At 43.5% G+C, this 14,999-nt stretch overlaps 1 protein-coding gene across 1 annotated transcript in view; it reads right to left on the reverse strand.

Moving 5' to 3' along the window:
- Positions 1–14,999, reverse strand: part of ncanb (neurocan b) — a gene marked incomplete at its 3' end in the record, with an annotated part of 110,993 nt that overhangs the window by 20,362 nt on the left and 75,632 nt on the right. The window contains exon 10 of the mRNA XM_083969494.1: positions 10,081–10,194. Within this exon, the coding sequence (XP_083825620.1) occupies positions 10,081–10,194 (114 nt within the window). The remainder of the gene's footprint in view (positions 1–10,080; positions 10,195–14,999) is intronic.

Here is a 14,999-nt window from a genome sequence, read left to right on the forward strand (position 1 = left end):
AGTGAACGTGTTTCAACACTTTGTGCAATTAGTGCACAAGGCACGGAGAGCACACACAAACTGTATTTATATCTTGGCACTCTGTGAGTGGGAACAGTACGTGTGTGTGCAGCTAATGCAAATGTAAACACAGAAGTGAAAGCACCTATTGCACCTATGTGCCCTCTTCATCCTTATCATCATCATCCACAAGACATGAGGGCAAAGATCATTTCATGTGAGTGTGTAAAAATACTTTTTTGAAAGTTGCTACAGTCAATAGTTTCATATAAACAACGATGTAAAAGGAGGTTGCTCATACAGTACTGTACAGTAGCAGCCGTTTCACAGAACTAGAATAGCACTCAGGTAAGCACACACCTCCACCAAGCACAAACAATCATACACATATTTCCTCACCTCAAACATAGGTTTATCTGTTAACATCACGATTCATACATAATTCCTACAAACTGATGAAAAATGAGAAAACTATCAATGTTTCCCAGAGAAGCAGCAACATTAAATGGCTTCGTCCCTGACCCACACCCCACATCCTCCACCAAATTTGGTGCAAATTGGTTTTGTAAAAGAAAACAGTTTAGTAAGAGCTAGGACCAAAAGAGCAAAGAGGAAAATTCAGCTGCTACATAGTGAACACAGATGAACATTTTAGTGGAGTAGCTCAGTAAAATGAATATTGGACATTTATTAATCAAGTGGAAAGAAATACAAATTCAGAGGAATGCTAATATTACTGCGTGTCTGTTGGATGTCTGAATACCCAGCTGGTTATACTAACTGTTTGTTAACCAACTCAAAGTGGGCAAAATAAACCAGTTGAAGGAGATCAAGCAGGAACCGACGAGCCGGAGGGACTAAAGTCTAGAACTCCATTTTTCCTGTGGCATTGAAATGTTTTCTTTGTTGTAAACAAAGATTAGGCAAATTAGACTGAAAAGAGAAAACAATGATTGAAGCCTTCGTGTTGATTTTTGTAAATAACCTCTGCAAGTCTCTCTGATGTTTGCGTGGAAGCTGGAGACTGGCAGAGGTGAACAGGAACAGTGAAATCACCTGGCTCTGTGGTGGAGGAGATGCTGCTGGGTGTTCTCTGTTTGTTTCTGTTATTTTCCTGCTTTAATACGTGCTCTCATTAAAACTTTACATGGCATGCAGCCACTGCCTGTTTGCAAATCTGAAGGAATGCTGCGAATGGAAAGAAATACCAGAGGAGCAGGCAATTTGGTGGGCAGGAAACAAAGCTGGAGCAAGGCTGCTGTGTTCGAGAGCAGGTGAAGTTCCAGAGTTCCTCGAAAAGGTTGCTGGAAAAGTTCCTGGTGGTGGAGTTGAACCGCAGGATGTTGGCATATGAAAGCCAAAAAAAGGAGCGCAACGCTAGAGGCCAGGCTTCACAACTTTGCTATCGGAGGGCTGGTGCGGTTTTCCTGGGAATATCAGAGAGAGGAACAGTCGCACTAAACCTCTAGCACAGCTCAAAGTAGCGTTTTACACCCCTCCATCAGGAATGTTCAATAATGCACTGCAGAGGAACACAGAGCCTCCCCGCTCCCTCCATCTCTGTCTCTTTTTTCATCTGTTGTAACACCTGCTCTGATGCTCCTCACGCTTTTTTCTTCACAGTTTGTCCTTTCTGACTGAACTTCCTTCCAGTCAGGGAGGAGAGAGTGACAGTTTCTTCAGGAACATTGTCTAATTAAGCACCTTGAATGAGAATGAATTACCCCCCTCATCTCGCCCGCTTTCCTGTTTGGAGAGAAAGCTGGCAAGTGTTGAGCACAATAGCATATGGAGTGAGAGTGTTGGCTTGCTATCACTCCGTACGACCAGCCTCTTCCTGGCTGAGGCGAAAAACTTCAGGGGAAAGTTATGCGCGTACCTGCCGGTGAAGTGTGGATGTCTGTCAGAGTGTTGCTCTCTTCAGGACCCTGCTGTGGGCGAGGTGAAACAACAAGCTCCCCAAATCTACCTCTCCTCTCAGTCTCGGCACATGAACTTCCCTCCACATGTTATTAGAATGCACAAATCTTCATTGGCATTAATAGCCTCTAAAGACCCAGAGGATGCACAAAAAATAATTTGAGCAGAGCCTTTAGCTGAATCATCGGTTTAGACGGCGAAAACAGTGTGCAGAGAGAAGGCAGTAAAGTTGGCGAACTCAGACTCCTTCGTTCTCAGCTCCCCTGTCAGATCCGAGTGCAGATGCTGAATCATGATACCACCCAAAGAACAATGAGATAGAAAAAAGCAAAAAAAAAGCAAACCGAAAACTAAGAGCCGACATCACAACAGCAAAATGCAGCTTGTAGACCACAAGTTCAGCTGAAATGCTCAGTGTACTGCATCTTCCCAAGAGTGTGGAGAGGAGATAAGCTTGGAGTGACATACCTAATCGACCAATAACGTTGCAAGAATGAACAAATCTTGCCCAGAGGCGATGACATGAAAAATGAAGTGACCTGTGATGAACTCATCTCAACTCACATCAGTTGAAACCTGCAGCTACATTTCAAATAGGACTACATAAACAGGGCAGATAGGAGACCATTTACACAACTACAGTAGATATACATGAAAAAAAAAGCTGAATTATAGCTAAAAATCTAAAAGAAAATCTCAGATCTAAAATGTAATCATGGTATCCTTTTGATCAAAACTAGTGTAACTTATTTTATGCTTGAGTCTGTTTTTAATCCTCAACATCAGAGGATTTGGCAAAATCAGAGGATTCTGCTAAATATTGAATGTGAGAAACATCAGGGTAACTTTAATTCTCACACACAAGTGCCCCAATTTGGTTTATGTTGAGCTTTCAGTGACAATGCCCTCTAGTGGCTGTGGCAATTATGATAAGAAATGATGAACAGATGATGATCAGGATGGGTGAATGTGTCAACAAAACATTGGAATTTGTTCTATATTATTGAAGACCTGCAAACACACTATGGTGTGTAAAATCTGCATTGCCCCCCCCCCCCCCCCCTTCGATTAGAGTGATTGATTATAGAATTTTCGGATTAGGGTTACACAACAGAGACATTTAGTTATGGTTGGGAAAATATGGCAGATAAAGCTCATAAAAATGTTACTGCTAATTCATTGCAGGTCTTGCATGAAAGTGTGATGTACCCAAGATAAAGGGTATGATACATTATTCGCTGACATTTAATTCTGGCATTAGACGCATACACTGCATATCGTGAGCTGCAGGACTGTCCAGTGTGGACAACAGGGGTATCCTGGGTGTGCCCACATTTTCTGCAACGTGCAACTGAATGCACACGAGTCCATATTGACCTCTACTGACTCCACATCACAACTAAATCACCCTCATTGGAACCAAAAGAGATGTGCATGTAATATAGAGAGAGGTGGGCTATATGAAAGCAGATGATTTGGAGCCAGACAGTGACAGAAATGTGAAATGACAGAGTGACAGAAGGAAGTGCATCTGGTGCTTTCTCAAACACTTCCCAGTGCTGTTAGTCAGTTCAGTCTGCTCTGCTCGTCATTAGTCTCAGTGTGTAGGCTACACTACGTCGTCTGCTTCCAATACGCAGCGCCGCTGTTGCTGTTGGCGGCAGCAGCGTCAAAAGTCTCTGTATCTGTCTGCCCCAGATTCACCTGTCGTCCTCTTTATGGGAAAGATGTGCTCTACTTCGCTTTAGGTTCCCTGTTATGCTGTCTTGTTTTTGTTTTCCTGTCAAATCCAACTCACCTCTGTGCATGTGTGTGTACTACAGTATGTGTTTGAAAAAAATGTGTACAGCCTGCTGAGAGGAACAATTTAGCCTCCACTGGATTTGGAAGTTGTGGTGGATAATAATCTTGTTGTACTTTCTGAAGGCGGCAGACTTCGCCAGCATACTTGTGGGGTGAACTCATTGGTATGCTTGCCTGTGTTTTAGCCTCCGCTCAACTAGTAGATGCCAGTCATTCCCGCCAGTAACGGCTGAACAGTCTACCGGGGGCATGTAGCATGTCTTTCCAGAAACTAAAGTAATAAATATTAATGATTTGACGTATGGAAACAGAGCGAGGAACAGACGGGGGGTGTTGGAGAAGATGAATGAAATGTCAGCCACTCCTTGCTGGCCTCCTCTGTGAGTTTAGGGCGGCAGCAAACACATTCTTCACAGATAACCAAACAGCAGCCAGTCACCCTGGGATTAATTAGCTACACAATCCTTTTAACACAAGCTTTTTGTTTCCAATTTGTGGATTATTTGTTCTGTTAGGAACCACAGAGAGAGTAAGAGAGAGAAAGACAGAGAGAGGGAGGGAGAGAGAGATAGAATTTATTTCCTGAGGATTAGATTATTGTTTTATTAAGCTGGTTGTTTTGTAACCACGAGCTATTGCACCCCACTGTAATTTCCCTGCTTGGAGTCGGAGTGTGCAACTGTCATCAAAGATGCTGCTGAATAAACAGACAGGGAAGGAATCGTTTGATATTTGGAGGGGTACATGGGTAGGTAGACCGAGCTTCGCTTGTATGCGTGTATGTGGCAAATAATGTATCAGTGCGCGCTGCCAAAGTGGAAAAATAACAGGAAGTGAGTCCTTGCTTTGTGTCTTTGTGAGGCTAAACTTGAGTTGTAGGGCTTGAAGCGATTTTATCTGGTTCTTCTTCTCTAGGGTTGGGATTTGGCTAATCTTAGCTTGGTGGTTAGGAAATGCATTATTTCAATGAGGGTTAAACATATGTATTTGTGTGTGTGTTGGTGTCTGTGTGAAGGCCTGCTCACTAAAAGATCTCTAACTTCACAGAAGCAGCACACAAACATCCACACACAAGGCAGCAGATGCACTGACACAGATGTGCGCCGCACACACACAAACACACACACACACACTCACAAAGTGTGACAAAGCCTCCTGCAGTGCACCAGAGATGAGAGGCACAAAAAGATAGAAGAAGTGCAGGGAGTGACAGCAGAAAGGTAGGGAGAGAGAGAGAGAAAAAAAAAGGAAGGCAACATGAAACAAGGTGTCTACAGTGGAATAGTGGAATAGCAAAGTAACAAATCCACACTCTCACTCTCGCACACATTATGTCGTTTTTTCCCTAGAAAGACTGAGGGGGAAATGAATTGCGGCGTGAACGATGGATAAAAAGACAGACCGGAGGAGAGAAGCTGATGGGAAGGAGGCAGCTAATACTTTCTGGTCTCTGCCTCAGCTGATTAGGCAGCAAACCAAAAAAACAGCAGGAGCCTCGACAGTCAGTTTCAGAGCTGGGATGAGATGAGAGTGAAGCAACTGACTGATGTCTTTGTTGCTCTAATTACAACAGCCTATTCTTTTTAACGAATATCCATTCATTACTGATAGAGAACTTTTGAAAAAACAATAGCAAAAGGATGAATTATGCTGTTTTGCACGGCTCTGACGACAGAGCTGGTGATTAAAGTAACACCTGACAGCGCTGAAAGCCTCTGCTATTGACAGAGAACGATCATTAATGTGTAAAAACTGTCATGTTTCAAAGTGTGTTACAGACTAAAAAGTCAACCTCGTTAACAATGAATACACAACCATTGTCCAGCGGTTGGAGAAGCCCGGCCAAAAGGCTGCACTCGCTGTGCTCTGCAGTGTGTGTGTGTGTGTGTGTGTTTGCTACTCAGGGAAGGGTTAAATGGAGAGAGGTCTAATTTCTAGTGTGTGTGTGTATAAAACGCACGCACACTTAACAGGATAAAGGACATAATAAAGGATTCATCTTTTCCAACAAAAACACCACGATTATAAAAAACTGCAAATTAACTAGCCATTTCCTCTGTCTCACCACATTCACTGCATGACTTCAGCCTCGTCAACTCACTATTATTGACTCTCAGATGGGATCACCATGGTAACAGGCCAGAGGGAGCCAGCAGCGGACCATATCTACTCAGCATCCGAGGTTGTTGGCTCACAGTGCATACACCTGAACGTGCACAAACACAGACACTCATACTCGAGCACACACGGCAAATGAGACAGAGAGAACTAGACCACTTTAGTGAGACAGAGACCAATTGGATGACATTTAAATGGATGAAAAAGCCTGGGTGGAACGAATGGGTTCATTTCCACCATTCGTGTCACAGTTCAGACCTCCCTCTGGATATCAAACTGAGATCACGCTGAAATGGCAGAGCGACGCCTGTTGCGAATTGTACTTTTCACAGCAGAATCCTATATTTCTGTGAACGTGAAGTGACAAGAGATAAAAGCGACAGGAAAAGAGAGACTTTAGATTTACACAATCAGACCTGCTGCTCCCAATCAGCCATGAAGGCAGCAACGCAGCGGGAGAGGAAACGTACGCAGAGCTCCAGCGCATGTCAAACCAGAGGCACGCTGCGGTGAGGCGCGTGTGTGTGTGTGTGTGTGTGTGTGTTTGGGAAAGACGGAAGACACACAAACTACGGCATGTGCATGAAAAACTGAAGGCTGGTAACATCAGAACTTGTGGGATTCATAACGATGGCATCTGTCATCTCACACATACAGTATATGCCCTGACTCAAAGATGCTGTGCATTTAAGGCGGGGTTTAAACTGTCAGAAAGTGAGTCACACTTAAATCTCTACATTTAAATTCTCATGTGTTCGGTGCTGCTTTTTGTTTGTTTATTTATTCATGAGCGCTACCACCGGGAGGGGCATGAATATTTAAGAGGCAACCATAAAGACATGGAAACCACTACAAGCAGTTACCAAAGTAACGTTTGCAGTGATGCAAGATCAAAAAGGGCAACGAAGAGTTAACGGCAATCTAGAAAGATTAAAGGAGCACTTAGAAATTTGGTGTTGCACTTCCATGAAGTTGGTGGATTTGCACGAGAAAAAAAGGAAGTCACAATATCCTGAATACAGATCAAGCTCTATAATGTGAATGTCTAAATCAGGTTTTCTCTTTAAAACTGTCTAGTTTCCATACTGCTGATATAACCCTGACGACATCACTATGACATCGTGGTTTTTTCTCACACTAGAGAGCCATTGAAGTCATAATATGACTATCTTCACGGACAGAGGAGGATTCTTTGTGACGAGTAAAGTGATCATCATGTGTCGAATCAGTGCAGTGTCCTATTAACTGTGACAAAAAGAGACGAGTTAAAACAACTACTTTATGTTCACTAAATCAAACCCAAAGAGAGTTGAGAGTTGTAAGTAGCTTAGTGATTTCCTTTAGAGAGAACTAGCCAGTATTTTATGAGTTTTATGAGTTTACAGTCCAGTTTGGGAGAATGAAAAGAAACCTTTCCCTTCTCCTATTCACTTAATCATCTTGTGGCTGCTTACTCAGATTTATGCCGATCCTGTGGCTTCCATAGCCCCAGGATGGAAACCACTAGAATTGACAGTTTAGTAGCAGATGTTAGAGTGGAGATGTAATGAGGGGAGGAGAAGCTTTTCCTTGAGTCAACTCAGCAGAAATGTCACGTTATGAGTCAGTAGCTGATGTGCGTGAGCGAGACTGGTGTACCAACTGGCACTGGGAGCACACATACAGCAAAGAAAGTGCAAACTTTAAAGGTAGGGTTGGAGATCCTGGAAAAACGGTTCTGGCAGGCTATATTTTGAAAATACACAATTCAAAAGTCCAAGCCCTTTCCCTCAGACTTCTCTCCGATGCCACGCCCTGCTACATGCGACAGTATCGCGGAAAGCCACGTCGCTCACATTGGGATTACATTGGGTCGCTCAGCGAAGGTAAAGCCTGCGATTAGTGCATGAAGAGCGGTACGCGCAGAGGACGGAGGGAGGGACAGAGGTGGCAGTTTGGTTGACACATCACGATCCAATTGACTTGAACGTTCAACATGATTGGAGGGTGGGTGTTTTTACAGGATTGGACTGCCTTTTTTTTTTAAAATGTTGTGAAAAAGCATTGAATTCACTGGTTTCAATCGAGGTGTGAAGAGGATTTCAAACAATTCAGTAAAAAAAGAGGACTCCAACCCTACCCCTACTGTTTTTGGCTCAGCAAACATGCCATTTTCTCTGTTAGATCCTGCCTCACCCACAGCAGCTTGTATGAAATTTAAAATGCCCTGCTCTGTTCTGCTTTTCTCTGGCATCACTCTCCTCTCTGTATCGATTGCTCTGCCCTCTGTGTCGCAGATCTGACCAGACCAAAGCTGTAAAAAGCCGACCTTGGAGGGCAGACACACGGAGAAAAGACAGATATTCAAAGCCACGGCTCTTCTGAGAGATGAGGTCAAAGGTGGAACTGGACTACTGGAACTTGGTTTTATGGGCTTGTGTAATTCACTGCAGATCTCACCCACCTCCACCTCTGCTTTGTTCTCTCACTCTCCTTCTCCTTCCCTAAAATCTCACATTCTCCATCACTCCAGAGAGTGAGACTATGCTTTGTTTTTAGTCTTTAAAATGTATTTGTGCTACTTTAAATCTGGTGTTTTAGGAAATGTGCTGTTTGTGTTTTTTTTGGACGTGTATTGCTAAATAGTAAAGACTGAAATTCTGAATAATGTGAATTATTCCCTGTGCCTTTAGTGCAGGGTTTCTCAAAGACTGCCACTGTGGGTAAAACTAGCCCAACATCCTTCATTTTGAATTCTTTGCCTATGATTTATATTTGGCTAATACATGCCATTGAAAGTCTGCTAGCCAGTAGGACTTTCTGTTTGCAGTGTAGCCATGGATATAGAGACGGCCAGCATTGGATTACTTTGACATTGAAGAAAACTTCTTGGACAACTTCTGGGATTGTTAGGAGTTTCTTTCATCAGTGATTTCAAAGCAGATTCCTGGATTTTTATTCACGATGGACACGGGAGATGATGATATCCTTGGAAAGTGTAAGTCAAGTTGAATCTAAAAAGATGTGGCTCACGTCTGTGTGCTCAGATGTGACTGAGTGATGACTCCACGGAGGAGCATCAATTTTTTATTCTTCAAATCGTGGCTCACGCCTCACATTTCTGTGCCCTCTTTTTCAATCCTCCTGCTCCACCCCGGGGAATTGTGCCCCACAGTTTAAAGAATTCTGCCTTTTTTTAATACTAAAGTGTCACTGTCATTGTCAACTTTTCATAAAAAAATCTTCTATTATCAGTGTCTAATTTCTGTAGTTTAATTTATTCATTGTCTTTTTTTTTTTTTTTACCTAGTAGGGGACTGGCACATAATAGTTTGCTCATTTGCATTTCTTTCCAATTATTCTACTCAGTGTCTATTAACTAGAAGCATTTTCTCATCTGTCACAAAACCTTGTTTACTTTAACCTGCAGTGATTTTCATCTTCTTGCACAACAGGACAATATATTTTTTTTTCTTTGTCTGCATGGCAACGTAAAGTCCAAGTAAAAACTGATTAAGCCACTCAGGTTCTTTAAGGTAGTAATTTTGCAGTTTAAAAGGCAAAAAACCAAATGAAAAACACAACAGTGACCTGCTGGTATTCCTCAGTATTGTTTTGCTCGGACTTGTCGGCCATGTTTTCATGTAACATGCAGTTTGTGAGCAGCCTCTCTCACAACCCCCTTCTCACAGGGGAATTCCTGTAATGAGAGTCCAAACTAGCTGGACGCAGGTGTTATGTATAAAACTGATACATTATTCCACAGGGCTTTCCTCGCCTTTCCCCCCTCTGTCTGCTCCTCCACCTCTTTGTCTACATCCACCGCCTCATTCTCCACTGTCTCGATTTATACATCCTTAATAATTCCATCCTCCTCAGTCTCCTTGTTTTCTCCCCCTCTCCCTCTCTGTCTCCACATCCTCATCCTTTCGCATTATCTCATTCTCCTGGACCACATCTTCACACTCTTTTCCCTCCCTCTCCCTCTTTTTCATCTTCACCCTGCTCCCTCCACCTGCTCTCCCACTCTCACATCACCTTGTTTCTCCACCGTCTTTGTCTCATGCCTCTCATCCCCCATTTTTTTTTCTTATCAATTTTTGCCATCTTCTCTTTCCAGACTATTTCCTCCTCCTACATCAATACACTTTTGTGCTACTTTGTTCTCCCTCTCCACTCTGCCTCCACCCAATAGACACCTCTTTATGAAGTGAATCATTGAATAAGATGAGACAGTGGTGTTTTCATCCAGATAGTTACCTTTCTCGCAAGTAGCTCCTCCGTAGCTGGGCAGACAAAGACACACAAAAGAGTTGATCTCATCGATGCAGGTTCCTCCGTTCTGGCATGGATTAGACTGGCAGTCATCAATGTCTGGAGGGAGAGAGGGGTTGTGGGAGAGAGAAAAGAAAGGGGGTGAGTCAGGTGCATGTAAACACACGCACGCAGACTCGCACGCACAAACAGCTCTTTCCAAGCGGCTTCTTTTTAAAGTACCTGCCACAGCTTGTTACTGAACAAACCCCTGAGAGATCAAACTTTTGGAGAGATTAGAGGTGTTTTTTGCGAAAGTTATAATTAAAGCAAATTGATTGAGCTTCATCAGTGATCGGTTTGGGATGCACTGAAGCACATGATGCTAATTGCAATGTGTTTTCGGGACGTGCCGCAGTTCTTCTGTCAAACTGGAGCCATGCAGAGCGAGACAGTGTACGGAGGCTAAGAGACAGAGGGACGATTGCCTCTTCAGCACCAAAATGAGCTGCTTTGCGAGTGGCTACAATAGCATGTGCAGGTCTGTTTTTTTTTTATTGTGGGCTAGAGTGGTCAAACAATGCATCCTTTAGCTGTAATGTAAAAACATGCAAATCAGCATACTCATTTCACAGAGGCGTCGTAGGGGTTAGAGTTCTCATTCGGTTGAAAAATGGTAACTGTATTTCTCTGGCTGATCTGAGCCTAGGGGCAAAATCATTAATACTGCAGCTGCTATCCCACAATCCTCTGCCATCACAACAACGGACTGAGTCCCTGGGGCCTTCGCAAGAGGTTATAAGGGGAGGGGTGGAGAGGAAGAATGCGGGAGGAGGTCCAAAGAGTGAGAGAAGATGCCGGCGATAGAGGTGGTTGAAAAGAATGAGAAAAAGTTGATGAGGAAGAGGTGATCAAAACATGGGTGACGGGGAAACGGACACAGTAGAGGTGATGAGAGTCCGGGAAGTTGGCAAGTTTCAGAGTTGGATTAGAGGGGCTTTGGAGGCCGACAGCGTTTGGGGCGGAAGAGTCTGTTTGGATAAAACAGTGGGACAGCTTCATCACTGGTGCCCTGGCTGATATCAAAGGCTGCATTTGCTGCAGAAGCTAGAGACCCAGCCAGAGGAGTCGGATTCAGATGGCATTTGTGTTGGTTTAGTGTATCTGCGTGTATCCATGTATAACTGTCTTCATCTGTCTGACTCATATTGGGGTGGGAAAAATATTGAATAGAAAAGAAAATAACAAAGCAGGCATAGAAAGAGAGAAAACACCTCCCACGCCAACAAAACTGACAATGAGTTTTAAGTCTGGTTAAGCTAATCTAACATCAAGGGGAAGCCAGGTCCTCATTTTCAAGGACAGCAATAGCAGACACTTTATCACTTCTTAGCTAAAAAAGAAAAAGAAAAAAGAAAAAAGGCCACTCTACTGGTTTTATACACCAAGTTCAGTTTGTCAGTATGACAATGGTGAATCTGAACAGCTGTATGGTATCCTTAGGTTTTGGGAGGGGTGAGGGGGTGAGGTGGGGGTTTAAGGAATGAAAAATACCCCCAGATGATGTCTACATCAGCACCAGTAGCCTTGTCACAGTGTTAGTAGTTTCTGACTGACAGCAGTAATGGGATGAAAAGTTGGGTCTAATTAGTGAAGTGCACGAACTGCTGTTTGTTGCACTGCAATTTCCCATCACCACTTTCACATCACATCACTCAGTCGGATAGTTGATGAGTTTTGATTACAATATCTGCGGCCGCCTCACAAGAGGCCCGAGTCTCCCTGAGCCAACTCATCACACAGTGCTTTGCAGTGAGGAGAGGCCACACTGAGTTAATGGCGTTAAATGATGTGGTGTTGAAGTTGAAGGACAAACAGCAGCATTTTAGTCCAACCGGGCGTCAAGTCATCAAAACTTGTTGGAGGAAATTAAAGTGCCAAGCCAAGGTCTGAGGGCACAAATGCGTAAATAATGCCCCCCATTTTTTTTATTATCATTGCCGTGTTTAAGATCAGGAACAAACACACGATTTCTCCAAACATTTGAAACCCTACAATTTCTACATTTTACCTGAAGTGTTTCTTGGGTACAGACAGACAGAATGAATGGTGAAAATGGCGCGACTCAAACGTAGGATATTAAATATGACTACATGAACACAGATCGCTGAATGATTCTCTGTGGTGTAATTGAAATGTGCTGTCTGATGAATGCTAGACACTGAAAATAACCCCCCTCCCCACTCTTCCCCTGCACTCACTGTGAACCAACAGATGAGCAGGTTGTCAGTACAGCTGTTTGAAAAAAAAGCTACTGGGTCTAATATGAGGCAGCATCTGGTCTCATTAAGCGCTGGTGCACAGGGGTAAAGAGTTGAACAACCCCTTGCATTTTAGGAGCACTGGGGTCAATAAAGCACAGCTCTGAACATCCGCCATTAGAGGGGCTGCAGCAGGCATGCATTTATTATCATCTGTGATGGAGAACCAACATGGTGGCACCATAGGCACTGGTACATGGTGGAGAGTGACCTTCATCTCTTCAAGTTCACAGATGTCTGAAGAACTTTATGAATGAAATGTAACGATTTGCGATGAGCACGCCAGTCTTTATAGGAAAGGTCCCATGTTGTAGAATGTGATATTCACATGCCTCTTTTTTTTATAATAAAGCAGGTCTGGTTGCTATATACTACAGTAAATATCATTAAAAGGGACCTGTGCACTAAAACAAGCTGTCCAGATTTCTGTAACGCTGTGATGCCATAATGAAACTAGGACCCACCAGCCATCCTTGTAGGATAGGATAGGATCTGTTCTCTACAACAATGTTTAATCTTTAATCACTATTCTTATAACACTTATTGGATTACTTGTCCTGTTGTTTTGTGAGTTACACTTGGACTGAAAACCAGCTGTTACCGTGGCTGTGTGTGTGGACCGCTGCCTGATCACCTGGCTTCTTAATGTTCCCATTGGTGTCACATTTTGCAGGAAGCATGTGTGGCTGGCCTCAGTGCACGCTGGCACCGCACCGGTCTGTCCGGAGGGTCTGGCAGCCAGGGAGAATGAGCTGTAGGAGCAGCGGGCTTCACTCCTACAGAGGATCTGGACACTGCAACACTGCAGACGGTCACGCTGATGCTACGAGATGATCCAGCAGTTTGCACTGGAAAAATGCCCAAAGCTCCAGTGTATAGCGCCACACCAGGTCCAGCTGGAGCATTTTAGTTTGAATTTGGCCAGTTCAGGCTCATTTGACTGCTATTTTCATTTAGAATTCTTTCCAAGCAACAGTAGTAGGCTATAATCTGTTTTCTGTGGCTGGTCTAACCATGTATATCTCAGAGAATGGTCAGCCAATCAGAAGAGAGGCTTCAGGTCTCTCCTCTGATAGGCTGTGAGGAGAAGCATGAGAGAGAAGATGTAAAAAATCTTCATCTGTGGTAATTCTAGCAGCCTCTTATTGATAACAAAACATGACAAATTAAACACCAAAACGGTATAAAACATGGGACATTTGAACCTGTGTTGTGCTTTAGAAAATTAGCATTCAGAAAGAAAATGAACCATAACTGTGCTACCTTTAAAGATATTTTTTTCATTACCAATTTAACCAATTTCATAGCCTTGGGACTCAAGTTCACAGTTTTTTTAATGAGATTTCCTTCAGACCCATGAGAGGTTAATGAGATGGAGCTCTTGATTAGTAGCTGAAAGAAACAACATAGTAGCTGTGGATTTAAGCATGCAGGGGTCTTTGTACACTTGAGTGTATTGATTACAAAAAAGAGTGGCAAGTCAATAAGTGGACATGCTGATATATCACTTGATACTGCTTTAGAAAAGCTTTAAAAGCTGTGTTTATAAAGACAGTGTCTCCATTACATAGCAGGTGAACCAGAATATCATTTGCATCTTTATACCATAGGACAAATGTTGTTTTGAGTGGTTTTAATTTTCATGCTACATCTAAGTAACTGCCTTAATAAAAGATAGATCAATGATACTGTATCTACCATATGGCCGCGACAACAGATCCTCAGTATATAAGTGTTCCTACCTTCCTTTGCTCTCCTCAGATATTGCCATGAGGGCCAGAGCGCAGCAGGCCTGTCCACTCAAAGTCCACTCAATGTCCACTCTGCCCAACTGGCTTAATTAGAGTCCCATCCAACTTAAGCAGGTGGCAGTGTGTGCGTGTTTGTGACTGTATTTGTGCATTTGTATGTGTGTCCATCACTCTCTGGCTCACTCCCCAGTACAACAGAATCAGGCCTGGGCACTAGTCTTGTCTCCAGGGAGTCGAGGAGAGCAGCGCTCCACTTATCTGCTGGCAGAGAAATGGATGGGGGATAAGCAGGTGCCAGCCACTGTGGTAATTGCTGGGTGCAGCTAACGCACTATTGATGCTACCAGCCTCTCTCTGAGCCAGCATTATGCATTTGAATCTGTTGGGAGAGGCTGTAAATGACTGTGAAAAGTTGATGAGGCTAACATAATAGCAGAGGAGATACAAATATGAGATTGAGGTTTAAACGTGGTTCACCACTGATTGAAAAATACATAGTTTGAACGGAAACGTTTGATTGCGGGGTAAATATGTAACCTGCTCTTGTTGTTTATCTCCACCTCTCTGAGGAGAGCTGGCGAGGCTGGGGATGGAGGATGTAGAGATGAGGAGGGGGCGAGGAATATGGTGAAGAATAGCGGCCAGACAAACTGTTGAAGGTGTCAGCTGACAGAATATCTGGAGGCTCACTGCAGGCATGTGTCAAAACCAGGATATGAATAATTGAAAAGGGACAGAGGAGGAGACAGAGAGACACGGGCAACTGAAGGGACAGAGAGCAAACAGAAAACAGATGGGAGAAGGCCCTGAGCCAGCCTTTCCCCATTTCCCTTTTGGGAATATTTGTCAGGTT

This window comes from Trachurus trachurus (assembly GCF_905171665.1).
Source record: "Trachurus trachurus genome assembly, chromosome: 4".
In the NCBI taxonomy this organism is placed as follows: Eukaryota; Metazoa; Chordata; class Actinopteri; order Carangiformes; family Carangidae; genus Trachurus; species Trachurus trachurus.